Below are 27,545 nucleotides of genomic sequence, written 5' to 3' on the forward strand. Positions count from 1 at the left end.
AATCTGACTTTATTGTGCAAAAAGTGTCTTGTAATTGTGTTCATATAGTCCCTGGGTTTGTTTTGGCAGGAAAACTCCCAAGTATTTTGTAGTGTCTACCCTAGCTTTAAATGGGATTTCTCTTTCTGTCTCTTGCATGTTGGACTTTGTTGCTAATATATAAGAATGCAGAAGATTTGTGTGGGTTTATTTTGTAACCTGCAACTCTGCCAAAGTTGTTTATTATTTCAAGTAATTTTTTACTTGAATCTCTGGGATTCTCTAAGTAAATCATCATATCATCTGCAAAGAGTGATAACTTAGTTTCTTCTTTGCCTATTCTTATTCCTTCAATTTCTTTATCTTGTCTTATTGCTACAGCTAACATTTCTAGTACCATATTGAATAATAATGGTGATAATGGACATCCTTGTTTCACCCCTGATCTTATTGGAAATGCATCTAGCTTCTCCCCATTGCATATAATGCTTGCTGAAGGTTTTAGGTAGATGCTGCTTATTATTTTATGGAAAGTTCCTTGTATTCCTATGTTCTCCAGTGTTTTTAATAGGAATGGGTGTTGTATTTTGTCGAAAGCTTTTTCTGCATCTGTTGAGATAATCATGTGGTTTTTGTTAGTTTTGTTGTTATGATCGATAATGCTAATAGTTTTCCTAATATTGAACCAGCCCTGCATTCCTGGTATGAATCCTGCCTGATCATATTGTATTATTCTTGTGATGAGATGCTGTGTTCGTTTTGCTAAAATCTTATTTAAAATTTTTGTGTCTATATTCATTAGGGAAATTGGTCTATAATTTTCTTTCTCTCTTTTGTCTTTTCCTGGTTTAGGTATCAAAACCACATTTGTATCATAGAAAGAATTTGGGAGGACTCCTTCTTCCCTAATTTTCAAAAATAGTCTATATAGTATTGGAATTAACTGTTCTTTAAATGTTTGATAGAATTCACTTGTAAATCCATCTGGCCCTGGAGATTTTTTCCTAGGGAGTTCATTGATGGCTTGTTCAATTTCTTTTTCTGTGATGGGGTTGTGTAAGTATTCAACTTCCTCTTCTGTTAATCTGGGCAAATTGTATTTTTTAAAATACTCATCTATCTCATTTAGATTATTGAATTTGTGGGCATAAAGTTGGGCAAAGTAATTTCTAATTATTGTTTTAATTTCCTCCTCATTGGAGGTGAGTTCACCCCTTTCATTTTTAATATTAGTAATTTGATTTTCCCCATGTTTCTACTAATACCATAGCCACTGTAGTTCAGGTCATCATCACTTTTCTCCTGGAAATAGCAATTGCTTCCTAAATTGGTCTCAGATCTCTTCTCATTCCTGTTCATCCTTTACACAGATGCTCAAGTAAATTTCTGAAAGTGTAGGGCTCAACCATGCCACCCTCTCAGCCCTTCCTGAAACCTCAAGGATCAAATATAAACTCTTTTATTTGGCATTTTAATCCCTCCACAACCTGCCCCCACCCTTCATTTACACCCTTATTACATGTTACTTTCCTCTCGCATTATACATTGTAGAACCGTCACTTCGCGTATATCTACACACTGTTCTTGCCTAGTGAATACTTAAATGCTTGATTTATAAACCTATTGAATTGTAGTAGTTTGTTGTTTATTGAAGCTCTTAGGAGTTAGAACTTTTAAAAGACCTTAGGTCAGTTAGCACAGAGGCTAGAGTGCCAAGCTTGGAATCAAGAAAATTCATCTTCCCGAGTTTAAATCCAGCCTCAGACACTATCTGTGTGACTCTGGGCAAATCACTTAACCTTATTTGCCTCAGTTTCCTCTTCTGTAAAATGAGTTGGTGAAGGAAATGGCAAACCACTCCATTGTCTTTGCTCAGAAGAGTCGAATGCAACTGAAAAATGACTCAACAACAATAAAAGATCTTAGAGGTCATCTAATTTGATACCTTATGTTTTTATCTTCTCTGGAGATTAAGATTTTTAAGTTGTCTTTATGCATAATGTCTTCAGAATCAATGTGTTTTGTTTATGTAAAGATCATGTGTTCTTTTAACAGTATTGTTTTTTGCTTCTCTTCTTGCAGAGTGTTCTTTACTTTAGTATATTCGTTCTCACTTTTGCTTGCTAAGTGGATTCTTAGCACTGTGGATTCAAATATTTCCTATTCTAAATTATTTCTTCTTCAGAGGGCATACATTTTGCTATTCTCTTTTAACTTCTTTCAAGACTCTTGGCGCTTTTTTGTACTTTTTCGAACTTCCTGCTGCACTTCCATGCTTTTTGAGAAATCCATGAGATTCTTTTCTGGGACGTTGGTTCTTTTCCTTTGTCTTGCAATATTTAGACACATTTGTGTTTGTTTAGTTGTCTTGGTGGCCATCATGACTTCTATTTTGATTTTTTTATTGATTTATCTGCTTATGCTCTGAGTTTTTAACTGTTTCCTCTTCCTGAGATCTTTTTTACTCAGGATCTTTTTTCCTTCTTAAAGTTACCCTTATTGCTCACTTTTTGACTCTCTCTTTGATAGTGAATTCCTGGGGCTTGACCCAAAGCTGTATTATTAGACTCTTATCACACTGAGGAATCCACTTTTCATTAGCCTCAGTCTCTTTCCTTTAAGCCTAGTACAGCCCCTCATGCAGATTAGTTCCCTCTGTTCTTTAATTTTCTCACTGAGAACTGTTGTAGTGCAGCCAAAGGCAGAACGTGCTCCTGCCTTTCTACATCTCCCTCTCTCCAGGTGAGAGCAGTTGAACTTTTTGCTTGTAATCACAGAATTCTCAGCAAGCACTAGATTGAGGTGCACTGCCAAAGACTGCAGCAGGCAAGAGACTACTGAGTGTATTGCAGAACATGAGCTGAGTGCGTCTTCTCAGGATTAGATTCTCCGCTATTCGTTCCAAAGGTTAATGACCTTGTTAGGCTTTAACCTGTCTCAGCCTCTGGAGCAGCTGCAGTTGCTGTAGCTCTTGTACATAGTTTCTCTTTTGAGATGGTTTTGAGAGTTAGAATTAGAGAAAATGTCTAGTCCTCTGTTCTTGGTCATAAGACTCCAAACTTCTCTAGTCCCTGATTTTATAGATGAGAGGAATCAGAGCTTTAATTAGAGAGGCAAAATGAGTTAGTTGCCAGATGTTAAAGAGATGACAATGAGTAGAGCAGGAATTCAAACCCAAGTTATTTGATTTCAGATATAATGTTCTCTCTGCTCTACCATGTTACCTCTCCTAGGTACAGTTGTCCTTTGATCCCTATTATGAATAGTAATAAAATGTGCCTGAAATTGTATTACAGATTTTGGGAGCTCAGGTTAAGGGTGTAAAACAGGCTTAATTTAAGGAACTTGTCAGGAACATAATTGTTACTTAATCAACAAGCACTTATTAAGTGCTTTCCATGTCAGGCACTGTGCTTGGCACTTAGGATACAAGTACAAAGAATAAAATAAATTCCTAGTCTCAAGGAGCTTACCTGAGCCAGTCACTTTACCTATCATTTTCCCCAAGCAATTTCCCAAGGAGAATTTTAAACAACCTGTGAACTTGTTTTTTGAATATTTTGGTAACTGTATTTCAATATAATTGCTTTCCTTTGTACTCCTAAGTATTTTATTTCAGAACATTATTCTAAGGAGTCTGTAGGTGTCAGATTGCCAGTGGGTTCATGACACAAGAAATGAGCCACTGCTCTGAGACCACAAGGTATAGAGGAGGTCCTTGGTTTTCTTGGTATTGAATACTCCCTGTACGAGTAAAATCACAGATTTATTCCCCAAAATCCTCACATAATAACCAATAATGAAAAGAGGGCACACAGGATCCTGTTGGCAGCTTAAAATAATTTGTCTCCCTTCTTTTTCACATTTAATGTGTTTCAGTCCTCCTGTTAGGCGCCAGAGAGGAAGGAGGGATCGTCTTTCTCGACATAATTCCATTAGTCAAGATGAAAACTATCATCATCTTTCATATGGACAGCAGCAAGCAATAGAGGAACCTCGAGCCTTCCATCCTCCGAATGTATCCCCACGTATGTTACATCCTGCTGCTCATCCACCTCAGCAGAATGCATTGATGGTTGACATACATGACCAGGTACTGTGCTGAAATGCTCCTATTAAATAGATAGTAATTCATTCAGATTTTTTCCTTTTGGCAAGCTTTTTAATCACAAAAAAAAAAAGACCTAGCAGTTTAACTTGCATATATAGGGCACCTTGAGTTCTTAGCAAAATTCAAAAATCAGTGTCTGAGTTGTGGGGAAAAAAAAATTCAAATTTTAAATGGGTATTTTCACTTCATTAGTACTCCCCAATTAAAGGGAAAAGGGGTGACAGTCTCAGTGTCTTTTAATCTCCCAAGCTGTAAATGTCAGAAAAGGATCAGAGGAGTTGGGGTTTTCTTTTAGTTCAAAGGCATCTGTGTCTCAAGCTAAAGAAATTCAACCTGTCCTGGAGATTAGAATAGGAACTTTTAGGTTCAATAGGAAAGGATAGCCTCAAAGTTTTGAACAGAGTATTCAGATAATAGTATTCAGCTTGCCATTCAAGTCTGCATGGGGGGGGTTCTTTTTGGGGGGGTCACATTCCTTCTTTCCCATAAGGTAATACAACTAAATGGATAGAGTGCTCTCCCTCTCTCACAGAATCAGAAAGGCCTGAGTTCAAATCCTATCTCTTAAATATTAGCTATGTGACATTGGCCTGTCACTTAGCTTCTCAGTGCCCCAGCCAACTGTCCAACACTGTAGGTCACCATGAGAGGGAATTCCTTATAAAATGTACATCACAACTCCAGAACTGCCTCTCCTCTTCCCAAAAGGAAGTGAACTTTTATCATGTTTGTGATAAAGTAAATGTTCTCTTTCACAGAAAGAGGGAGCCCAATTTTATGCTGTGTAAATGGAGAACTGGTTATCCTAAATCCATTAAAAGATTCTCCACAGAACCTTTATATTACATATTTTACAGTATAGGGGAAAATGTGACAAACCTCTGTTTCCTAATATGCATATTTGAATTTATTCAGTGCTGTCAAGTTCTGTCATTTTTTGGCAAGACAGTTTTCTTTGAGGGCTTGATCTTGAGAAGAGCTGTAGTGAATCTAATTTTTAAAACTGTTTCAGTGGTTGCTCGCCTATTGTTATCTTCCCTTCAAGCAGACAGACATTTCTGTTTGTTTATTCCCTGAAAGATAGGTAACTGGTGATCCAGTCATTAGAACATTGGGCCTGAATGAGAAAGACTTGAGTGCATTTACTAGCTGTGTACTCCTAGATAAGTCACTTAACCATTGTTTGCCTCAATTTCTTCATCTGTAAAATGAGGATAAAATAATATCCATCTCCCAGGGTTGTTATGAAGGTCAAATGAGGTAATATTTGTAAAACACCTGGTACAGTACCTATCTCACAGTAGGTATCATGTAAGTGATGATGATGATCATTATGTAAGAAGGTATAGATCTTCTCTCAGCCTTAGGATCCAACAGATCTTGATTAAGCCATACTAAGTGTACTAAGTGCGAAATGCAGTCATGAAGAAAATAGGAATACCCATTTGAAAACAATTGTAAAGTGAGAGTTGAAAGCAGTTATTAATCCAGATCACTCATTTTAGAGATGTGGAAACTAAAGTGAAAGGAGCTTCCCAAAAGTCCTATAACTTAGAGTATCAGACCTGGAATGTGAATCCAGATCTCCTGAGACCAAATCTATTACCCTTTTCAAAGATCTTCCACACTTGTCTAATGTTAATATTTAATTAATCATCTGTCAGTAGTGGTCATTAACATCATATTCATCTCTTCATTGTAGCTCCATCAAGGCACAGTCCCAGTTTCTTATACTGTAACAACAGTTGCTCCACATGGGATTCCACTTTGCACTGGCCAGCACATCCCTGCTTGCAATACACAGCAGGTTCCAGGATGCTCTGTGGTGTTCAGTGGACAGCACCTCCCTGTCTGCAGTGTGCCTCCTCCTGTAAGTATTCATCTGAGTTCTTGTAAGATCTTAGCCATAATATGGGTTAGTGTAGGGATAAAAATGTGCCATGGAATGGGATGGAGAAACATTTAGGAAGCACTTACTGTATACCAGACACTGGAGATAGAAATAGTCAAATGATTTTGTTTCTGCTCCCAAGGTGTGCAGCCTTTGGAGATATTATTCTTGATGCTGCAGGAATAATATCTTGGAGAGTTTCTGTGGGTCAGTCCATCCTGGACACAGCTACCAAAGTACAAGTCTAACCATATCATTCACTGGCTTAAGAAACTTTAGTAGCTCCTAATTAATATTTAGGAAAAAAATTCTTACTTCTCTCTATGCTGTCTCTAGCCTACATTTTCCAGTTTGTTTCACTTTATTCCCCTTAGAGCAGCCTACATTGCTGCCAAACTTGCTGTCTTGCTGTTGCCTGAACGTCCTATCTCTCAATTGCAGTCCTTTCCATAGGTTGTTTCCCCTACTGGAATATCCTCCTTTCTTCTGCCTCTTAATGTCTTTAGCTTGCTTCAAGACTTTCTAATTGTGTCATTTCCTGCTTGAAGATTGTTCCTCTCCCCCACACCCCAGTTGTTAGTACTTTTTCTTCTCAAATTATCTTTTATTTACTTATTTGTTTACATGTTACTTGCCCCTGCACACCTCCCCTTCCACTTTTCCTAGCCCCCTCACCCCCCCAAAATGAAGAGGGAACCTCCTTGTACTGTTGTTTAATTTACTTTTATCTTTGTATCCCTGGCACGTAGCACAATATGTCACACAGAATAAATGCTTAATGAGTGCTTCCTGTATTGAATTCAAATAATGTGGGACCTTTTAGGAGTCTGTAAGGAAGAATAAAGAAGAGAGTAAGAACTCGGCTGGTCCTCCGCCCCGAGTACCCCTTGCTTCTCTTTGCTCCCCTTCTCTTTTCTCTCCTCTGTGCAGTAGTGTCCTTTCCTGTCTCCTCTCTGTTCTACTCCCCTTCTTCTGTAAAGGTACAATAATTCCAGTCTTTTCCCTTCTTTCTCTCCATAAGTGTTCCACCCATAGGCCCCTTTTTAGATGGATGTTGTTATATCCTTCTCCTTCCTTTTCCTTCAGTATGGTCCTCCAACTGTGCCATCTCTGCCAGGTGACAGTAAATTTCCTGGTCTAAAAACACTTAAGAATCAAGTGTCTCATAGCCAGCAACAATCTAAAGGTAGAATGGGAAAGATTTGACAAAAGGCCGGTGAGGAATGAAGTAATTAAGGAGAAGGAAGATTGATAAGCCTGATTGATTGATAAGTCTGAAGACTGATAGGTTACCAACTTGGGTGACTAGAAAGATGAAAGTGAATTAGGCGGGCCAGTAGTTTTATGAACATGAATGATCATGTCAGCTTTAGACATTGAAATTTAGTTAATTAATAGCATGCTCTGGATTGTTCTCATTTGTTTTATTTCACTATTAATTTTATCTGTTGAAAGTATTTTGGTAGTTTACCCATTTTCTCTGATAAGAGACATTTTATTTTTTTTCTATATTTCCAAATCATAGAATATCCTGACCTTATTAGAAACAAAAAATAAATTAATGTCTTTTTTCTTACAGATGCTTCAGGCATGTTCAGTTCAGCACTTACCAGTACCATATGCTGCATTCCCACCTCTTATTTCAAGTGATCCATTTCTTTTACATCCACCTCACCTTTCTCCACATCATCCTCCTCATTTGCCACCACCTGGCCAGTTTGTCCCCTTCCAGACACAGCAATCACGATCGGTATGTATGCGCTTTTATTCTTTTGCCTATAAATTTGCTCAAAAATTTAAGTCCATATCTGCTAATTATCTGTTGAACAAAAATGCATGATAATTCAATTTTTTATACTATAAAAATAGAACTATATTTTACAGATAGAAGTTTGGTGTGAATTAATGCAGATTTACTTGAAATTAATTGAGAGTTCCTGCTTTATATAGTAATTATGTGCTACAATTTTGTTTTGTTTTCAGTCTTAATAGTACAAGTAAACTGAAAAAAATAAAATACTAAAATGCTTTCTTAAAAAAAACTGAAAAAACAAAGCAAAACCGTAAGAAGTAAACAAATCAAAATCCTTTTGAAGTTCGGGGGCAGAAATTAGTTTGTTTTAAGATAGCAGTAAGCCTTAGACTGAATGGAATATGTGGACGCTCTTTTTTGATTGACTTCTCTTTTTCCTTTAGTATTCCCAGCTTTCTTAAAGGCCTAGGTTTGAGCCATTTAGCACCTGTGACCTTTAGCAAATCACCTTTAACACTGTTTCCTTCAATTTCCTTTGATCTGTTGTCTCCAACCATTTACCCTGACTTTCATCCTTTCTCTGTCTCTTCAGTCTCTTCCTGTCTGCTGGTTCTTTTCTCTACTTAACTACATTCCTAAGTCTTCCTCATCTTTTAAAAAATTGCTTGCTAAATCTTATATTATTATATATGTTTTCTCCTGTTCTTGAGTAAACTTCTTGGAGGGGGAAAGGGTTGAAGAGAAGCCTTTTACATTTGGTGCCTCTACTTCCTTTCTCCTAAGCTCACTTAGCTGAAACTGCATGTCTCCACAGTTACCATTGATCTCTAAACTGCCAAATCTAATGCTGTTTTCCTTAGTCTCTCAGTATTCGACTCTGTTAACCACCTTCCCCTTTTAGCTATTCTCTCTTCTCTCACTTTTCAAGCCAGTGCTCTTGCTAGATTTTTCTTACTTTTTTTTTCTCTCAGATTCCTTTCTTGGCTTTTTTTGTCCGTCTCATGCCCAGTAACTGGGTGTTAACCCAAGGTGCTATCCTGAGCTATCTTCTCTCCATACTCTTTCTATTAGGGATCTCATCTACTTCTGTGAGTCTGAGGATCATCACTATGCAGTTGATTTCTAGATCTCTTTATCCAGCCCTAGTCTCTGTCCTGAGCTTCAGTCCCACATTGCCAACTCCCTATTGGACATTCAATACTACATAATCTGATCAATACCTCATTCTGTCCCGATCAGAACTCCTCAAATCCCCCACCCCTCTTCCAAACTTACTGTTTCTGTCAAGGGTGCTCACATTTTCAATTCCTCAATCTCTATAGTCCATTCATTTCTTTCTTCATAACATTTCTTATATATCTGCCCTTCTCTTGACTCAATCACCAGCCTAATTCAGGTCTTTCTCACCTCTCTCCCAGATTCCTAATTAATTTCCCTGCCTCAAGCCTCTCTTCACTCTAATCCATCCTCCACACAACTGCCAATTTTCTTAAGTAATTACCCTGACGTGCAGGTTTGATAGTGATATTCTTTTCTCTCAAACTCTTTCTGCCTCTCTCTCCTTCTCTCTCCTTTCCCTCCCTCTCCTCCCCTCCCCCCACCCCCCAACTCTAATGGCTCCTTATTACTTCTAGGATCAAATAGTACTCCTCACCTGGTTATTTGAAGCCCTTTATACCCTGGCTCCTTTTTTGTCTTTGCAGTTTTCTTACATGTAATTCTCTTTGGAACACTCTGTTTTTCAACAGTATTTGTCTAATAGCTGTTCATCACCTGTGATGTGCCATATCCTTTCTCTCTGCCTTTACATTCTCTTCTCCCATGCCTAGAATCTGTACTCCCTTCTTATCTCTACCTCTTAGAATACCTGGCTTCTTTCAAGACTCACCACAAATGCTACTGACTACGAGAGGTTTTTCCTCCTCCCCTCTCTTCTCTGCTACCTCCAGCCCAAGGTACTAATTACCTTCGATCCACTCAGTGTGTGTCTTGTGTGTTCCTATATATGTACGTGTTGTCTCCCCGATTAGAGCATAATTTTTTGAGGTTAGGGACTGTTTTTGCCTTTTCTGTGTATTCCCGCACTTAGTACAACTTAGCACAGTGCTTGAAATATAGTAAATGCTTAATAAATGCTTCTTGATTGATTAGGTTTGAAAAAAAAGATAGTAACATCTGTCCTTTCTACTTCTTAGGTGTTTATAATAACCAGGTCTTCCTTTTTTCAGACACATGAGGAATAAGTTCAAGTATAACGTGAATCCACAGATGATCCAAAAACTTTATTTGAGCCATTAGTTTTGTTGGCATCTACCCAATTATGGGCAGCCATATGGCAGGGACCAGATGATGAGTTGTTAAGCTGACTGTTCTGGTAGATTATTGAGCATGATGTAATCATGGGGCTGTGGCTTGGCAGTCAGTAAATCGGTGTTGGGGAGCAGGGACATGAGTTCCACGTATTCAGGAGGGAGATGGTCAGAAAGTGAGTCCCAGGATTGATAGCTGAGGGAGAAAAAGTAGGTAGAAGTTTCTAAGTAAACTATCCGTAATCTGCAGCCAAGAAATTAGGTGAAGCGAGGGAAAACTGGCAGAGATTGAATTCTAAGCAATAGGGTAGAAGTATCCTGGGCCTCAGCATATTCAGCGCATGAACAATAGTGTTGTGACTATTAACTGTAATGGGTTACCTGTCCTCATTTGTGGTCTCTTCCATCCTCCTGCATGTAGATGCAATAGCAGGTGAGTGCTGGGCACCTAGAGCAAGGCAGCATTTACCTTGGATGTTCATAGTAGATGTGTGAACTAAGCTGTTAGGACATTTCTGCCTAGCAAATTTTTACTTATCTTCATTCTTTAAAAGAATTAAGATAGGTAAAAGTAGAAGTAGCCCTTAGTTTACAAAATTTCGTTTTATAGAGCGCTCAGCTAAAAAAGAAACCTTATGCATACAGAAGAAATCACCATATGGATTTTTTTCTTCAGATGAAGACTTATTTAAAATAGTACACTGTTTGGGTTGGAGTGAGGAAAGGCTTGTGCCTGGAAACTCAGAGCAGTTTATTCCTTTTAAAAATATGAAAATGACTGAAAATTGAAGCCAATTACAATAAAACTTTATTTTAATTTTCAATATTTCTATAATCATGATGTCAGTAGTTGATATTTCTGTCTAGTAAATGTGCATATTCCTGTTCTGGTTCTTAGTTTTAAAAAATTATATTGATACATTCCACTAATTGATATATTGCATTTACATGTTTTAAGTGACTGAAAATCATGAGCGTGTCAAAGGACTGTGAGACAGAAGCAATTTTAAGTAGTGTGTATATCCCGCAATGCTCTTTTCTTCCTTTATGTGAAAAAGGATCCAAATTGTAAAAGTAGTTTATCCTTTGAGGTCCTGAATAGTGGAAATGCAGAACAACACCTTTGACTTTGTATATTATTTTCAAGTGAGTACAAGTCTGTAGTGAAGTTCATCGCATTCTGTTCTCACCTGGTGTTTCAGAATGGTTGTTGGCAGAAGATTCATGGTGTGAATGAAACACCCAAACTGTTGTACAGAGATTTGTTTTAAATCATAAGCTGAAAGTGGATATAAAGGTTGTTTTTGTGTGTGTTTAATCAGCCATTACAGAGGATAGAAAATGAGGTCGAGTTCTTGGGAGAACACCTTCCTGTAGGAGGCTTCACTTATCCCACGTCAGCCCATCCTCCGACATTACCTCCATCAGCCCCTCTCCAGTTCTTAACACATGAGCCTTTGCACCAGGAGGTGTCTTTTGGAGTAGTAAGTTTCATTTTTTTATTATTTATACACCTAAGTATTTTAGTGCTTTGAGTAATTTTTAAGTAATTTTAGCACTATGTGTATTTTTCATTGCAGTAGTTAATATTTTATAGTAAAATAATACAGTATTTTTTGAAATAATTATTTCACATGGAATAGGACCATTATTATTTAATCTAAAGCCAAACGTGGCTTATTTAAGCCATTATTTTATTTCTAATTTTTTTTATTCTATCACATGACAAAAGTTTAAATAGCTGTGGATAAGTAGTTTAAAACTTGTTTTTGATCTAAGGAATTTTTTTCTGAATATAACAGATTAAATTATGTAATTTATTTTAAGCAGGTCTTATTTGTACATTCTGCATATAAAGGTTTTTTTTCCTTTGTATTTTTTCTAAAGTTTAAAATTTGGCTTGAAAATGAACAAAAACAGAGAGAGTAAGTAATAATATGTTAGGGACACCCTACTTTAAAATCTGTTAATTATGTTTGCTTCTTCTGTTTAACTTTAGGCAAATAATTGGGTGGTCAACTCCATCTAAAGCTAAAAAATAAAATCAAAAGAATGCAACAGCACTGCTTTAGAAAAAAATAGACAAGAACAAATTTCACAAAAACAAATTATTTAGTCAGGAATTTGTTGGAATTAAAATTCAGAGTGACCTTTTTTTGTTGTTGTTCTTGGCTTTAATGTTATTACACATATGACAAGTTTTTTTATTAACCAGGTGTACCCTAGTCTTTGTAGTCTTCCATCATAAAATCAGGATTTTCAAGGGGTGCTCCTATGCCTTTCAGTCACAGTTGGGTACACCAGTTCTCACTTCCACAGAAAGGATCTGGGGGTTGGATCAGTTGACCTCTAAGGTCTCTTCCATCTCCAAATCTATTATTCCATAAAGAGGTATGAGAACATTGTATATCTTGTCAGATTTAGCTGGCTTGTCTGTTAATTTTACTTGCTTTACTTTGTTTAGAGGGTGGATTCATTATGTATTTAAAAGTCATCTTTTTCTTTTAAAAAAAAAAAGGAAGAAACAAAACAGGGATGTGAAGTAGAAGTGGTATCCTTCACTGCCGATTCATAGGTGTTTGAGGGACCAAATTGAGAATATTTGCTAAGGCAAACACTTTTGAAATTCCATCTTTTTTTCACCTTTCTTGGCATAGATACAAACACATATTAAGCCTTCTCTCCAGAACATACCCTGTCCATGCCAGCCTTTCCTCTCTGACGTTTCAGTCCTGTAATCATCAGTCTGTTGTTGCCTATCTCTACCTAGACTCAACATGTCCAAGACTGAACTTCCCCCTGGACCCACTGGTCTACTTGACGTTATTCATTATATTAATAGTGGCACTGTTCTTTCAGTCTTCTCAAATCATAAAATAACATTCATCTCTTTACTCTCACATTTCATCACTTATCTTGGGTATTAGTGTTTTAAGAAAAATGTGATTTTTTTTTTTCCTTCTAACATGATTTAAAAAGATTTGCTCAGTTCTCTAAGTCTCAGGATCATTCTCTCAGAATTGAAAGGGACACCATGAACAAAAATAGCCTTTAGACACACCTATCAGGATCCTCCTGTTTTCCTGGAATATTTCTAGCAGGGGACCCACTACTTCTTCCTGAGGTATTTCATTCCACTTCTGGGGTAGCTCTAATTATTAGCCATATAAAACTGAAGTCCGCTTCCTTGCAGCTTCTGCTGATTTTTCCTAGTTCTGTCCTGTGAGGCCAATGAAAATAGTCATGCTGTTTTCAAAAAAACAAAAAACAAAAAAAAACAACTCTTCTGGATATTTGCCTTTCAAAATCTTCTACTCCAGACTAAACATCCCTAGTTCTAGATTAGACACGTACCAACTTTGGCACCCTGGGAATTCACTTATCCTTTCTGTGCCTCGTTTTCCTCCTCTGTAAAATGAGGATAACAATCCAGTGTACTGGGTACCATTGTGAGGATCAGCTCTTAGCAAATCTTCTATATGAGCTGTGGGTTGTTGCTGCTTGTCCTTCCTTTTCGGAGAGGAGCATGACATCAGGGAGGTGATGCCATAATATGCAAGTGAATTTGGATTTAAGTGAGGGAGGCTGTGCAGAGTCACCAGCTTCACTTTCTCCTCCAAAGCCATCCGGGTCCTGTTGCCAGATATAGATCAGGACAACTGGAGATGGCCCAGAATGCAATGAGGAACCTTGGTCTTTCCAAGCTAAGATCTGTAATAGGTCTCAGTTTGACTGAGGTAATGCCCATTCAGTGATTAAAGCTTATTAATAAGAAATGAGGCAGAGAATGACTTCTTTGCCTAGTCAAAAAAAAAAAAATCTCTTGGAGGGGAAGACCCTCAGGGTTTCCGACCAAAACCGGTACAGTTGTTATTTACATGCATTCTGAGCCAGTAGGGCACCAAACTATGACAAGTAGGGTTTAACCTGGGACCTGTTGTTGGCCAGTCTAGGAAAACCAGAGTGGTGTGGGTACTAAGCCTGATCTACCAGATAACATAATGTATGTAATACTCTTAGCAAATCGTGTGTGTGTGTGTGTGATCTGTTGGTATTATTATCATTATTCGTAAACTGTCTTTGTTCAGTATGATCTTAAAACTCTTTACTTTGTTGTCTGGTTTATCAGTGTCCTTAAACTACAGTGCCTGCAACTGAAAACAGTCATCCAGATGTGAGCTGCTCGTAGCAGCATTTTAGCAAACTTCTTAGTCCTCAACCCCCATGATCACTTTGTGCCATCTGACACCACAGAGATTACTTTGGCTGCTCTTTCAAACCACTGACTTGGGGAAGTTTGCAGCCTTTTACAGTTGAACTGCTCTCTCACCCCTCCATCCCATGTTGTGCTTGTGACGGTGACCTCTGAACCTGAGGGTTAGACTTCACCCTTATCCTTATTAAATTTCTTTTTCCAGAAGGGGCAGGGTGTTGCATGTTGAGCTAATCATTTTTTCCAAAGGCTAGAATGAAAGTTGATGGAAAAACTGGATTTAATTTCCAAAAATGTGCTTGAGAGAGAATCTTTGGCTTTCAGAAAATGAATTCCAATGAAAGCCTAATTGCATAATAGATAGAGCATCCCTGGAGACATCTAGAACAACCTCAGGATTTCTAAATTTCTGTGCTGCCTCTGACACTTACTGGCTGTGTGATCCTGGGCAAGTCACTTAATCTCTCAGTGCTCTCAGGCAACTCTATGCAGATTTTTATCGGTAGAGGGCATTTCTTCCTCAGGCGTTTCCTATAGTAATAAAATCACAAGCTTGTCCTGCCCTCAAGAAAATTTAAAAAAAATTTTTTTTAATGGATATTATATTAATTGACAGATTAAGTCAAGTATTCAGGCAAATAACTTAGTTTTGTGGGCTGTTTTTTTCTCGTAGCCTTATCCTCCTTTTATGCCTCGAAGACTTACAGGACGTAGTAGATATCGATCCCAGCAGCCAATACCACCTCCACCTTATCATCCCAGCCTCCTACCATATGTACTGTAAGTTCTGTCTCAGCTATCTTAATATTTTTCCTTAGTTATTAGATATTTATTGTTTTTATGATAGTTTTACATATCTATGTACATATATGTATGTATATACATACATATCTTGCCTGTAAAACTTAATATAAGCAAAATAACATTGATCTGTATTTTAGGGGTATTTCATTTTCAAAATGTTTTGCCTTACTTTCAAGAAGTATAAAGCAAAGAAAAAGATAGCAAGATACAAAGATAATTGAGTTTCAAGAACATTTTCCAAGTACCTGTTTTGTACAGAATGCTGAAAACAACAATGAATAGTTTCTGTCCTCAGAGAACTTATATCCTTCTGTGAGAACTAAATGTGTACCGGAGAAATAAATTTATTCATGAGAGGTTTTGTCTCCATTAAAGCTCTACCTGTGTCTCTGCTTCTGTTCACTCTTTTGTTCTTGGGAGGACAAAGAATAGCCATTGTCTCTAAGACTTAGAGAATTATCTTCTGACGGATTCTTAAATTCCCAATATACTTCTCAATTTTCCATCAGTTTGATAGATTTTGTAAATACATTCTTTTGTTACTCAAAGAGCCATTCTACTTTGAAACCCTTTTTTTACACTTAATTGTAAATTCTCTTTGGAGGTTGAATTGTTTTATATCTAATACCTCATGTTGTAGTGGTTTTAGAAGAAAAGATGTGAAAACAAATTAACTTGTGTTAGTTTAACAAAAGGAACCTTCCTTGACAATATATTGTCTTAACAGTTTAGAGAGTTTTCTTTATTTTAGAGAACTGATAAAATTAGTTAACAGATTTCAAAATCAGCATTTTAGAGCTGGAAGACTACTTGATTTCTAAAGTGTCCAATTCTTCAAAGGTAGTCATAATTGATATTTATTTTTCTTCATAAAATAGTAGTAGAGTTACTTATTTAATGGTGGCACAACTTTTTTCTTTCCAGACCACTATGATGTGTGAGATATAAATATCCATCCAACCCAAAGAAAATTTTAAAAATTTGGAATAGATTATCTGCTATAAATGCCTAGAGCTGCTCCTGGAAGGGATCTGAACATTGGAATTCCATGTTTGTAAAAATAGACATTTGTGTCTCATGCCAAACTCTTCTTAAGGGCTTGACCAATTAAGACTACTTAAGTGACAATGGCTGTTAAGCTGTTGATAAAGTTATTAAATCAGAGGAACGTGAGATATAAACCCTAGACTACCAGATCTTTCTTTCTGGCCGCCATGCATGACCTCTCTTATTTTACCTACTATAATTAAATGTGAGTTTGCTCCTCTTTGTCTCTGCAATCTGCTACTCTGATCCCCTTCATATTCAGTGTTCTGGCAATATCCTTCAGGGATAATTCTACCTATTATTCTCTTCTGCTGTACCTCATCCCATGTTCCTTTTTCCAATTAAGTTTGTTTTCCTTGACCAGTTCTTTGTCCTCCCACCAAAATGCACTGTTCTCTTTATTTAGCTCGCTATTTGTGGTCAGCCTTTTCTAGAAAGTGTACCTGTATGAGCTTCAGTCTTTCTCAAACACAGGAAAACGGTCCTCCTTAATTGCCCTCCACTCCCAGTATTCACTGAGCCATTGTCTTTCTTGTAGATCAATGCTTCCAGTGCCACCTGCAATGGGTCCAGCCTTCAGCTTTGAATTGGATGTAGAAGATGGAGAAGTAGAAAATTATGAGGTTAGTAAATAATTTTTAAATCAACTTTGGGAATAGTAATAAACCAGTATATTCCAAATGTTCTTCCATAAAGAAAAGAGATGTTTATTCTTATTATAATAATTAAAATTTATATAGTGCTTTTAAGGTTTTCAAAGCACTTAAATTATATTTCATTTGTTCCTTGTATCAACCCTGTGAGGAAACTGAGGCTCAGAGGTGCCAAGTCACTTATGTAGGGTTAGCTAGAGCAGGATTTGAACACGTTCTCCTGATTTCAAGACCAGCAATCTCTTTTCTAAGTTACACTTTTTCTTTAACAAGGACTCAGTTCTATATATATAGAGTAAAAGTTTACTATTCCAGGTTCAATCCAAAGTGGAAAAACTCTCATATTGTGATAAATATATTTATTCCAAATATATTTACTGTCTTACTTTTCAGAAGTTTAAGTTGTTACATAAATGCATACAGCATATTCTTTGAAAATATCCAGTCATCTCTTTATTGAGACCACTGTAAAATGCTGCCTCGGTGATTAAACAGCTATGTAACATATTTCCAAACTAGGGTTGTTCAGTTCGCTAGGGAAGTTGTACTTTAACTCTAACTCCTTGGTCATTCAGAGACTATTGAATGTATACTCTGTTTTTGCAAACTGATGTTACTTTCCTTTAAATATGAGTGTTGGGGCTCTTTTTTAGAGTTCTGTGATTCTTTGCTTTGGAGAATTTAAGTTAGCATTCTCCTTGCTTGTGCCATATGTGGTTTTGCCACATTATTTGTAGCATCTTGCCTGATGTAATGCCCTTAAAAATATTTCTAATTTCTGAGATACGGTGTCTAGCGTCTTTTTTGGTTATCTTCTGGCATCCTAATTAATTTTTGTACTTGTTATTGTTTCTTCCAAATCTCTTGGTGGTTTTTTTTTTTTAATATATGCATTGTCTTTTCAATTCTGTTGCTTTCTTAGGTTTTTTCTTCAATTTTATTTTATTATCTGTTGATCTTTCTTTGATTTCATTAATTTTGTTATTTGTAGCTTCCATAGGTATGTATGATTAGATCTTGGATAATGTTTTGCAGTTTCCCTGGTTATTGTGTTCTCTTGCGTTAGGCTTTTTAAAATTATGATATTAAGGTGCATTTGTTATCCAATTTTGTTTTGCCTTTTGTACTTCTGTCCCATCCATTGTTTCTTCAACTTGGATTTCTGTATCCCTTGAGGCTTTGCTGTGCTGCATAAGTTAGTTCTTTATTAATTTGTGATTTTTCAGCATTACTTTTAATGCTCATTTTTATGAGATTAGTAGCTGCTATTGTTTACCAGTGTGCAAGATAAAGAAGGTGGGGATTCTCTAGGCTTCTGTGGTGTGAAGTGGGTGTAGGTAGACTCCTCTTTCTTTTCAGGCCTGTTACTACTCTTAATTCCCTGCAGACTTGATTGAGCTCCATTGAGCCTCAGAAGTCAGGAACTTTGCCGCTTTCTTACAAGTTTCATCATTTTGGGTATTTTCAGTAGCCCTCCAAATCTTAAAAAGACTTTCTAGGTAGCAAATATAAGTTCTTTTTCCTTGATAAATTTCCCTGTTGCAGGGAAAGAGATTTATAATCATTATGTTGACCATCCTTTGTCATTAGTATTAAAGCCATTGTAGTGGTTAATTTTTTTAAGTATTCACCAAGGACTCTGATTATGAAGATTTGGAGAGTAGAACCATATTTGAGTCAGGTTCTTGTTCACTTCTCCTTGGCTTTCCCTGTCCCCCTAGCATCAGCAATGTCAGCACACATTGAGTTGTGCTCAGGGAAGGAAAGGAAGAGAAGTCAACTTTGGAACTTTAAAAAAGTATTATTGATAATCTTATTTATTTTTTATTCTACAGTCATTTCCCAGTATTCTTAGCCCCTAGAATCTCTCACATTCATCCTGTAATTTTTTTAGTGACAGCCTGCAAAGCCACCATTTTCCCTTTTTGGTTGTCTACCTAAGTTACTGTCCATGGAACCCTGCTTCAGAAGCGTTAGAGTAGATAAATGTAACAAAAAGCAAAATGGGACGACGAGGTGGCACGGTGGATAGAGCACCAGCCCTAGAGTTAGAAGGATGTGAGTTCAAGTCATTGAACTTGGAATGCAGAGTTAATTATGCAGATGAATAAATAAAAGTAAGCAGAGTTATGCATCTACATTATGCAGATGAATAGCAGTGGGGGGTGAGGAGAATTTGTACTTTGGGAGGTCAGGTGTGGTTTAAATCAAGTATGTAGCTTCTTCTGGCTCCTCTTCTTCATGCTACACCACTCACCAATACGTTGTCCTGATGATGAAGTATGTTTGATAGAGAAGACACGAAAGTGGCTAATGCTTAAGTCCTAAGTAGAATTTTCAAATCAATTAAATAATCTCATCTGTATTTATAGGCATTATTAAATCTGGCAGAAAGACTGGGAGAGGCTAAACCACGTGGATTAACAAAAGCAGATATTGAACAACTTCCATCTTACCGGTTCAATCCTAACAACCACCAGTCAGAACAGACTTTGTAAGTTTTTAACTGTTGGTTAAGTCTATGTTAAGCACATGTTTTTGTCTTTTGAATTTGGATTCTACATTGATCATTAGGAAACCAAATGCCCTCTTTTATTTATTTCACATTTCATATCTTTAAGTTAACTCCAGAAGTTTCACAGATAGTATAAAAGATTGATAATATACTGCTTTACTGCAGTAATCTCTTTGAAGAAGCAGCTTGGGGTATTAAAGTAGGAATTTTTATATTTGCTCAGGAGACACCTTTATTATAATATTCTAATTTTAAAAACTCCTCTAAGTATGGTATAGAACTTAAAAGATTTCTTTAACTTGGTTCAGTTTTACATGTTAATTTCAAGAAAATTGTATATTAATATCAGTTTAAACTTGTAATTTAGGAGGAAATGTGATAGGATTCTGATTATATTCTGATATATGCAATATGGCAATTTCTAAGACGTCTGCAGATATAACAAAACAAAAAAACCCCTAAAACCCTAAAATATTTTGTTTTCTCCTTAGGTGCGTAGTATGCATGTGTGATTTTGAGTCAAGGCAGCTACTTAGAGTCTTACCCTGTAACCATGAGTTTCATGCCAAGTGTGTTGACAAATGGCTTAAGGTAAAGTAGAAGTTTGTATTAGATAAATGTTGGCATATGCTTTTATTTTCCCCTGACAATAAACATAACGGGTTCCCCAGAGCTCTTATGCTGAGGTTTGTTTTTGATGGAGAATTGTGTGGTAGAGGTACAGGGACATGCTTTCGAAGAGGCATATAAAGAACATTCCAAAATATTACAAAGACTGGTTCCAAAAGTATGAGCAAGTTAAGAGTAAATGAAAAAAGTACTTCTTAAATAGCTCTGAGTTGGAATCAGCCCCCATGTAGTTTGGGGGTAAGCAAATTGGGCCTGAGGGCCAAATGTAACCTGGTATACCTCCCATAACTAAGAATGTTTCTTATATGAAATAAGAAATAAAAACTATTCCTGGCTTAAGGGCCATATAAAAACAGGTGCAGGCCATAGTTTGCTGACCTCTGATTTATTTCAACTTGTGCCTACACAAGAATTCCCTCTTTGAAATATTTAATTGGGCCCCCCAAGCTGTACTTGAAGAATTCCAGTGAGAGGGAACCTACTCCCTCCAAAGGCAGCCCATTCCACTTTCAGATGGCTAATTGTTAGGAATAATTTCTTTAAATCAATCCTAGATCTCATTCTTCTCTTGTTCATGGATCTACTTTCGAGGGCAGTTGTATACCTGAATCTAATGCCAGCACCCTCTTAATTCAGACTTGATGTTGGGATAGAGGAAGACACCCCCAAGTCACTAAATACTTAACAAAGGAGGTTTTATAGCTTCTTAGTTCCTCCAGATGTGACTCTTCCTTGTCTCCCTCTGAAAACATGTATGGTCTGTAAGTCTTCAGTGTGTGGTAGTTCCCTGAAGTCTGACAGGCAGATTCCATATAGATAGTACTTGTTAAACTGCATCAGGGAAGCCAGGGCCTGTCATGTCCTAGGCTTGGTGGTATAAAGGCTAGAGAAGGAAACTGAGGCCAGTCAGGTCCCCAGGATAGCATTACTTTCTGTTAGATAAAGCCTCCTCATGTTGTAGGTGGGAAGAAAGAAAATACTGGTTCTTGTCACAGGGGCCAAACAACATGAGTAATCCCTCTTCCACATATCAGCCCTTCATATACTTGGAAATGGATATCATTTCCCATCCGGAGGCTTATCTTCTGACTCAACATCCCCAACTTTCTTAAACTGATTTTCATATGATATAGACTTAAGCCTGTTCCATAACTGAGCACAACACTTCATCTGTGGTCTGGCTAGGTCAGAGTACAATACAACAGTAATTTCCTTAATCCTATTAACTGCCCCTCTCTTAATGCAATATGGTATCTGATATGCTTTTTAGACTGTTATTTCTCACTGTTGAGTCATGTTGAATTTGCAGGACGCTAAAATCATCCAGTCATTTACAGATGAACTGTCTGTCCAGTTATGTCTCCTCCACCTTATACTTGGGAAATTTTTTTAAAACTTAAGTATAAGGCTTTTATTTATCCTTATTATATTTCATCTTATTATATATAACTCAGCTTTCTAGCCTAGGAATGAGGAACCTGTGGCCTTGAGGCTACATGTAGCCTTCTAGGTTCTTGGGTGCGAGCTTTTGACTGAGTCCATGTTTTACAGAACAGATCCTTTTATTAAGGGGACCTACAGGGTTACGTGTACCCTTGAGGCCACAGGCTCCCCACCCCTGTCCTGATTATCGTCTTTCAAATTGGCAATCCCACATTGTCATGTGCAGATGTAATAAGCATATCGTCTATGCCTTTATTCCCATCATTGTTAACAAACACATATCCCTGGAACAACACCCTTGTAAACCTCATTATAACTAGACGTTTAACCATTAAAGATTTTACTGTTTTTCAACCATTTCCAAAGCCACCCAGTTATACCGTCATCTTGTCCACATTATCCATTTTGTCCAGAAGAAGCACATTAAACTTTGCTGAATGCTTTACTAAAACCTAGGCTAAATGTGTAGCATTTTGTGATTTACTGATGTAGTGCTCAAATGGATCTAAAGGGACTCACGAGGTTCCTTTACGATGAAGATTATACACTGTCCTCGCTTGTTTATCCGTTGCCACTTGTCCATGTCCTCCCAAAAGTTTGCCATAAAAGACCCACTCATTGTGCTGGAGGCGTTCCTCACTTTCTCCCAACATCATGAGGGTGCCAGTGGAGCATTCTGACTGTTCACCTTCTCATCCTTCATTCTTGCCACATGCCTCGCTCATCTTCTACAGCTCCCTGGTAACATCCTTTATTCTTGTTCAGCTGCAGGACATACTTTATAGGGTATCTGTCCAAATGCATGTGGAATCTAAGCAGTAGGCCTTCATGTGCTTAGGGAATCTTCCTGGGCAGATGGACAGACCAGATTTCTTTGAGTGATTGGAGGTCTTTTCTAGGAGGCTCTGAAATGTTTTGGGTTTTGATGCAGTCATGGAAATATTATCTGCAGACAGCCCATCTGAAAGAATTTGCCATCCCTGCAAGAATCGTCGTTCGACCGAGACTCATAGCTGGATCTGCTCCCCACACCCTCTCGGTGGCGGATATCCTTGGCGAGCGTTTGTTTCCTTGTTTTTACCTCGCTTGATGTTTTTGATCAGAGGATCATTGAAATAGGGTTGTTTCTGTTAATACTTTGGAAGCAATCTTGAATGATTCTGATGTATAAATGAGGAAACACTTTTTCAAAAAAGAGACTGTAAAAAGTTTTGTTTTACTAAACCCTGTTAAAAAGGGAAATGAGGTTAGAGTGCCATGATCTGCTTTTTGATGAAACCGTATTCTCTCTTTGCTCAGGACTAGCATTTCTAGAGATTTTCTAACCGTCTCTTAAGTAATATATACTCTAGAATTTTTTCAGGAATTTAAATCAAGTTCACTGATGCTAATCTGCAAATCCACTATTGTCCATTTTTTAAAAATTGGAATGATTTTACCTTTCTGCAGTCCTATAATACATTTCCCATTCTCTATAGTCTTTTTTTTTTCTTCTTTCCACAATCTTTCAAAGAATTCTAATATCATACCTTATTATATGGTTCTTCTGGGCCCCATTACTTAAATTCATTAAGGACAGCTAGATGCATTGTTATTGTCTCCCTATTTATTTATGCTGGGTATTTAGGGGAGATTTTATAAAAGACTATCTCCTCTCTCTCCCTCTCCCTCTCCTTCTCAACAAATATGAGCTGCTTTTTTTTTAATCCCAGCTTGAGATTTTATTGACATAAAGGAATTCACAGTGAGGAGACTCCCTCTACAAATGTACCTCTGCAGTTACCTTTTGTTTTTTTCCATTAAGTCTTAGAGAGTTGCTGCGATAACAAGAGTGTAAGTGACTTATTGAGGATCACACATTCTTATGTACAAAAAGCAGGTCTAGAACCCCGGCAGCGCTCTGTCTGCTGTTCAGCACTGCCTTTTGTCGTCATCGTCATCACATCAGTCTCTAGTAGAATTCTGTATCCAGGAAGCATTAAGGACTTGGAAGAATGGGGAAGTCAATTCCAGTCCAACAAGCATTTCGTTTTTAGGCCAAATCAAGTGTATGGCTCTTAATTTTCTTCTTTCTTGAGCACCAGAAAGGTCTTGGATTGAATAATCCTTTATGTTTGGACTGCATCTCACAGGTTTCAGATGGCTTTGATTTTCCTTACTCTGAAAACTTCACAAAAATCCTGCAAAGTAGGTGCATTTATCTGAATTTAAGAAATAAGGAAAGAAACTGGGCTGCCATCTGTTATCTAAAGTTAGTACTCCATCTCTCCCATCTCTGTGACTGCCACATGCCTGAAAAACTCTGCTTCCTCACCTCTGCCTGTTAGAATTCCTAGTTTACATCCAGTCTCAAGTAATGTGGCAGCCTTTATTGATTCCCTTCTTAGTGTTCCTCTCTTCCTCCTTAAATTATTAGGAGTATGTTATGCTTTTCTGTTCCCAAGTATCCCTAAGTTCAGTGCAAGCTCCTTGAGGGTAGGAATATGCTCTCATTTTGTCTTTGCTTCCTTGCCCATCGTAGGTATTTAATTAATGTTTGTTAAAATCGTGGCACCAAAACTAGAATCCGGATCTTCTGATTCCCGGTCTGTTGCCTTCTCTGCTATGCCAGGACGCCTCTGACTCTCAAAGATGGGCTTCATCTCTTATATTGAAGGAGTCGAAAACATTTCTTCTTCTCATATCTTAATGCTTTTTATCTCCCTTTCTTCCTCTTTCTATCGCTTCTGCCTCTTCACCTTACTATTATCAGATATAAATTTATAAACTAGTCTAGGCTTTTACTATTATATTCACAATAATTTTATAACTGAACAGATTTAAACATGTGAAATAATATTTTGGCTCCATATTGAAACATAACCACCTAAAATGGTTTTATATTTCTGTCTAAAAGGAAGCAAAGGTGCATTCAAGTTCACTTCCATTCAAACAATCTAGTATAATAAGTTAAATATGTTTTTATATGTTACAGAATTATGGAAGCAAGAAAATAAAAGTTCAGGGGTTGGAATTTTGTTTATTCACAAGTGCAAATCATTTATATGACTTGGTAATATAACATACAAATGGATACATATAATTTAGATTCCACACTATTTGTAATACTAATTCTTTATGTCCCCTTTTTAAAGAAAGCAAGTGTGTATATATGTGTACACACACACACACACGCACACGGTGGTGGGGCGTATCCTGACATACTCTGTATTCACATAAGTCTGTTGTTGTATTGAAGTAGCTTCCTCCTTGGAGAAAATACTTGTGGACCTAGAGCATGATATCCTAAGAATTTTTTTCTTTTTTTATGTCATAATTTTGTTGTGCACAGACCTGGCAAAAACAAAGTGAAGTGTTTTTTAAGTGCCTGCTGTGGTTCAGTCATATCTATTTAACCTAATAAGCTTGGGGATCTAGAAGTGATTTCTGGGTGGGTTTTTTTTTCAAGTATGAGTACCCTTTATTTTATGGGCTATTACTTCTATCAAAGCTAGAAAGGCTGAGTAATGGTGTTGTACTTTCTAAAAGAGAGAGAGTAAGCACATATACAGCATCTACTATGTACCAGGCGTTTAATATTTTACAAATGTTACTTCGTTTGATCTTCAACCAAAGACAAACTTTTCTGTCCACACTGCATCTCATTAAAAACAAGCACCTATGTTCATTTGCAGCAGATGAAATCTTGCTTGGTTATGTTTCAGGTGCTAATGATTTGACTTGCCATAGAGGAAATGCTGGGCAAATTATTAAACATATGGATGGAAGTTCAAAATCAACAAAATATGACCTTAAGCCCTATCATTATTAAAGAATAGTAAAGACACTTCACTTAAAACACTGACAAGGTGGAAGTTATACATATGTGGAAGTCACTTAACCTCAGTTGCCTCACCCTGGGTCATCTCCAGTCATCCTCATGAATATCTGGTCACTGGATTCAGATGGCTCTGGAGGAGAAGTGAGGCTGGTGATCTGCACAGCCCTCCCTCCCTCAGAACAAAGTCAAGTGCAAGTCATGTCATTATTTCTCTGATGGCGTGGTCTTCTTCGGCAACGAAGGGCGAACACACAACAAGGTGCTTTAAAAAAAATAAGAGCAAAGTACAACCATCTGAGTGAGTTAGCATTAAGTGATTGGACTTATTGAAATTCTAGGTATGATTCATGCATAAAGAGTCTAAGGAAAAAGATTACTTCATCGCAAATATCTTTTGAGTTGAAGACCATATTAGTATATTCATTGCCTAAATTCCTAATCTTAGAAGGACTACCCTGAGGTCTAAATCCCTTATAACACCCATTCCTTAGAACAAGTATCAGCAAACTACAACCCAGGGCCACATCTGGGACCTCCTCTATCTGTATTCAATAAAGCCCAAGAAGCTAAGAATGCATTACATTCTTAAATAAATTTATTGCATTCTGACTGGATTTGGCCCTCTGGGTTATATTGTGGACTTCTTCCTTATCTCTCTCCTTCCATGCAACCTTGTAGGCAAAGGGACTGTTTTGATTTTTTTCTTTGCTTTCCCAAGGCTTGGCATGTTGCCTGGCACCTGGTAAGTGTCTAATAAATTTAAACTTACTGGTTACTTGATTTGCCAGTGTATTTGTAACAGAGCCATTTTTGGGAGTGGTCTTTGCTTTTCAAAGATACTTTTGTCCCAAATAGTTTCTTCAGTAAAACTTATCAAATTCAGTAAACCCCAGATCATGCAATAAATTTAAGTTGTATGCCTATGAATTACATATATCTAAAAATTGTCTTCATTACTAGGTGGTAAGTTCCTTGAAATCCTTCTGTGTTCGTCTTTGTTTTGCACCAACCTTTCCTCTTCCTCCAGGAATCTTCCTGCTTTAGTACATTACACGTAAACACTTTTCTCCCCAGGAAAATCTTTTTTTAAAATTTTAGATTCCAAATTCTCTCCTTCTAGGCCCTCCCCTGTCCATTAAGAAGGCAAGTAATATGATACTCATTATTACACATAAAAACATTTAATAAATATTTACTTACTGAATAAATTAGCATAGTCCATGAACCCAAAGGAAAGGTGACCAGCTGCCAGTGTTATTATTACCTGAGAATGACACCAGCTCCATTAGGAGAAATGTGTAAAACTACCACTGTCTACAGAAGAAAAAGCCAAATTAGTAGTGTATAAATTATATGATCCAAATATAATCAGCTGCTCTGCCCAAATAGAAACTCTCCCACACCAAATTTCCAGGTTCGCCACTAGATGTCACTCTGCCATATTTTACCAAAAAATTGCCCTGAGTTATATCCACTTTAGATTTCGTTCCTAAATTTGTTTAAGCCAAAGTTTTGAGATTTTCTGTTAAAGGCCATTGTCACAAAAAAATCAGAGGCCATGAAGAAACAAAAGTTTTCAGTGAGGCGAGAGCTGAAGGTAGTTATTCTGTTGCTATTTTATGAAATGGAGAATATAACGACATAAAATTCTATTCAGTAAGTATAATTAAAAATATACAATCCAGTTTTGTAGGTACAGTTATGGCCACTTACAGGGAGTGATGATAAGTGCAAGTAAAATTCACACAAGAGTGCTGTCATTATTATTCTGTCCTTATAGGATCTTATTGACATGAATTTCTACATTAAGAACCAGTTTGTCAGTTTTTTTCTTATTTTAAATTTCAGAGCATTTTATGTTACTTGAATAGTTGTTTATTTTACCTATGAAAATCTGAAAGAATTGGCCAGGTAGGAAGGTGTTACTTTGCTTTAAAAATTTATGTTGAAACCTCAAAAAATAAAGAATTACAGATTTAGAGCAGGAAGGATCCTTAGAATTCATCTAGTCTGACATCTTTTATAGATGAGGAAACAATACCAGAGTATCATAGTGACTTGTCCATATGAGGATTCAAACTGAGCATAATGCATATAAAACACTGCAAATATGTCCTATGCAAAACCTAGATATTATCATCTGATACTAGATCAGGTGGCCTTTTCCAGTGTATCTTGCTATTTCAGTCAATTTGTATAACTGTCAACCTTGAAAGACCTTTTGATCAGAAGCGAACTACTGCCTTTTATTGTTTTTTGAAAGATTGACTGATTTTATTCCATACCACTTAAAGATTATACTTAACTATGCCCATGAGTGAAGTGAATCTAAATGCCAGATGTTTCCCAACCTAAACTAATAATAATTCACTCATAT

At 37.0% G+C, this 27,545-nt stretch overlaps 1 protein-coding gene across 7 annotated transcripts in view; it reads left to right on the forward strand.

The window, feature by feature from the left end:
• The window catches only part of LOC140496694 (E3 ubiquitin-protein ligase RNF38), an 84,795-nt gene that overhangs the window by 53,474 nt on the left and 3,776 nt on the right, over positions 1-27,545 (forward strand). For all 7 annotated transcript variants that reach the window (XM_072596797.1, XM_072596794.1, XM_072596793.1 and 4 more), the window contains 8 exons: positions 3,859-4,072; positions 5,793-5,960; positions 7,561-7,731; positions 11,366-11,527; positions 14,930-15,036; positions 16,646-16,730; positions 19,133-19,254; positions 19,767-19,866. In XM_072596797.1, coding sequence (XP_072452898.1) covers positions 3,859-4,072; positions 5,793-5,960; positions 7,561-7,731; positions 11,366-11,527; positions 14,930-15,036; positions 16,646-16,730; positions 19,133-19,254; positions 19,767-19,866 — 1,129 coding nt within the window. The remainder of the gene's footprint in view (positions 1-3,858; positions 4,073-5,792; positions 5,961-7,560; positions 7,732-11,365; positions 11,528-14,929; positions 15,037-16,645; positions 16,731-19,132; positions 19,255-19,766; positions 19,867-27,545) is intronic.

This window comes from Notamacropus eugenii, chromosome 3 (genome assembly GCF_028372415.1).
Source record: "Notamacropus eugenii isolate mMacEug1 chromosome 3, mMacEug1.pri_v2, whole genome shotgun sequence".
NCBI classification, from domain to species: Eukaryota; Metazoa; Chordata; class Mammalia; order Diprotodontia; family Macropodidae; genus Notamacropus; species Notamacropus eugenii.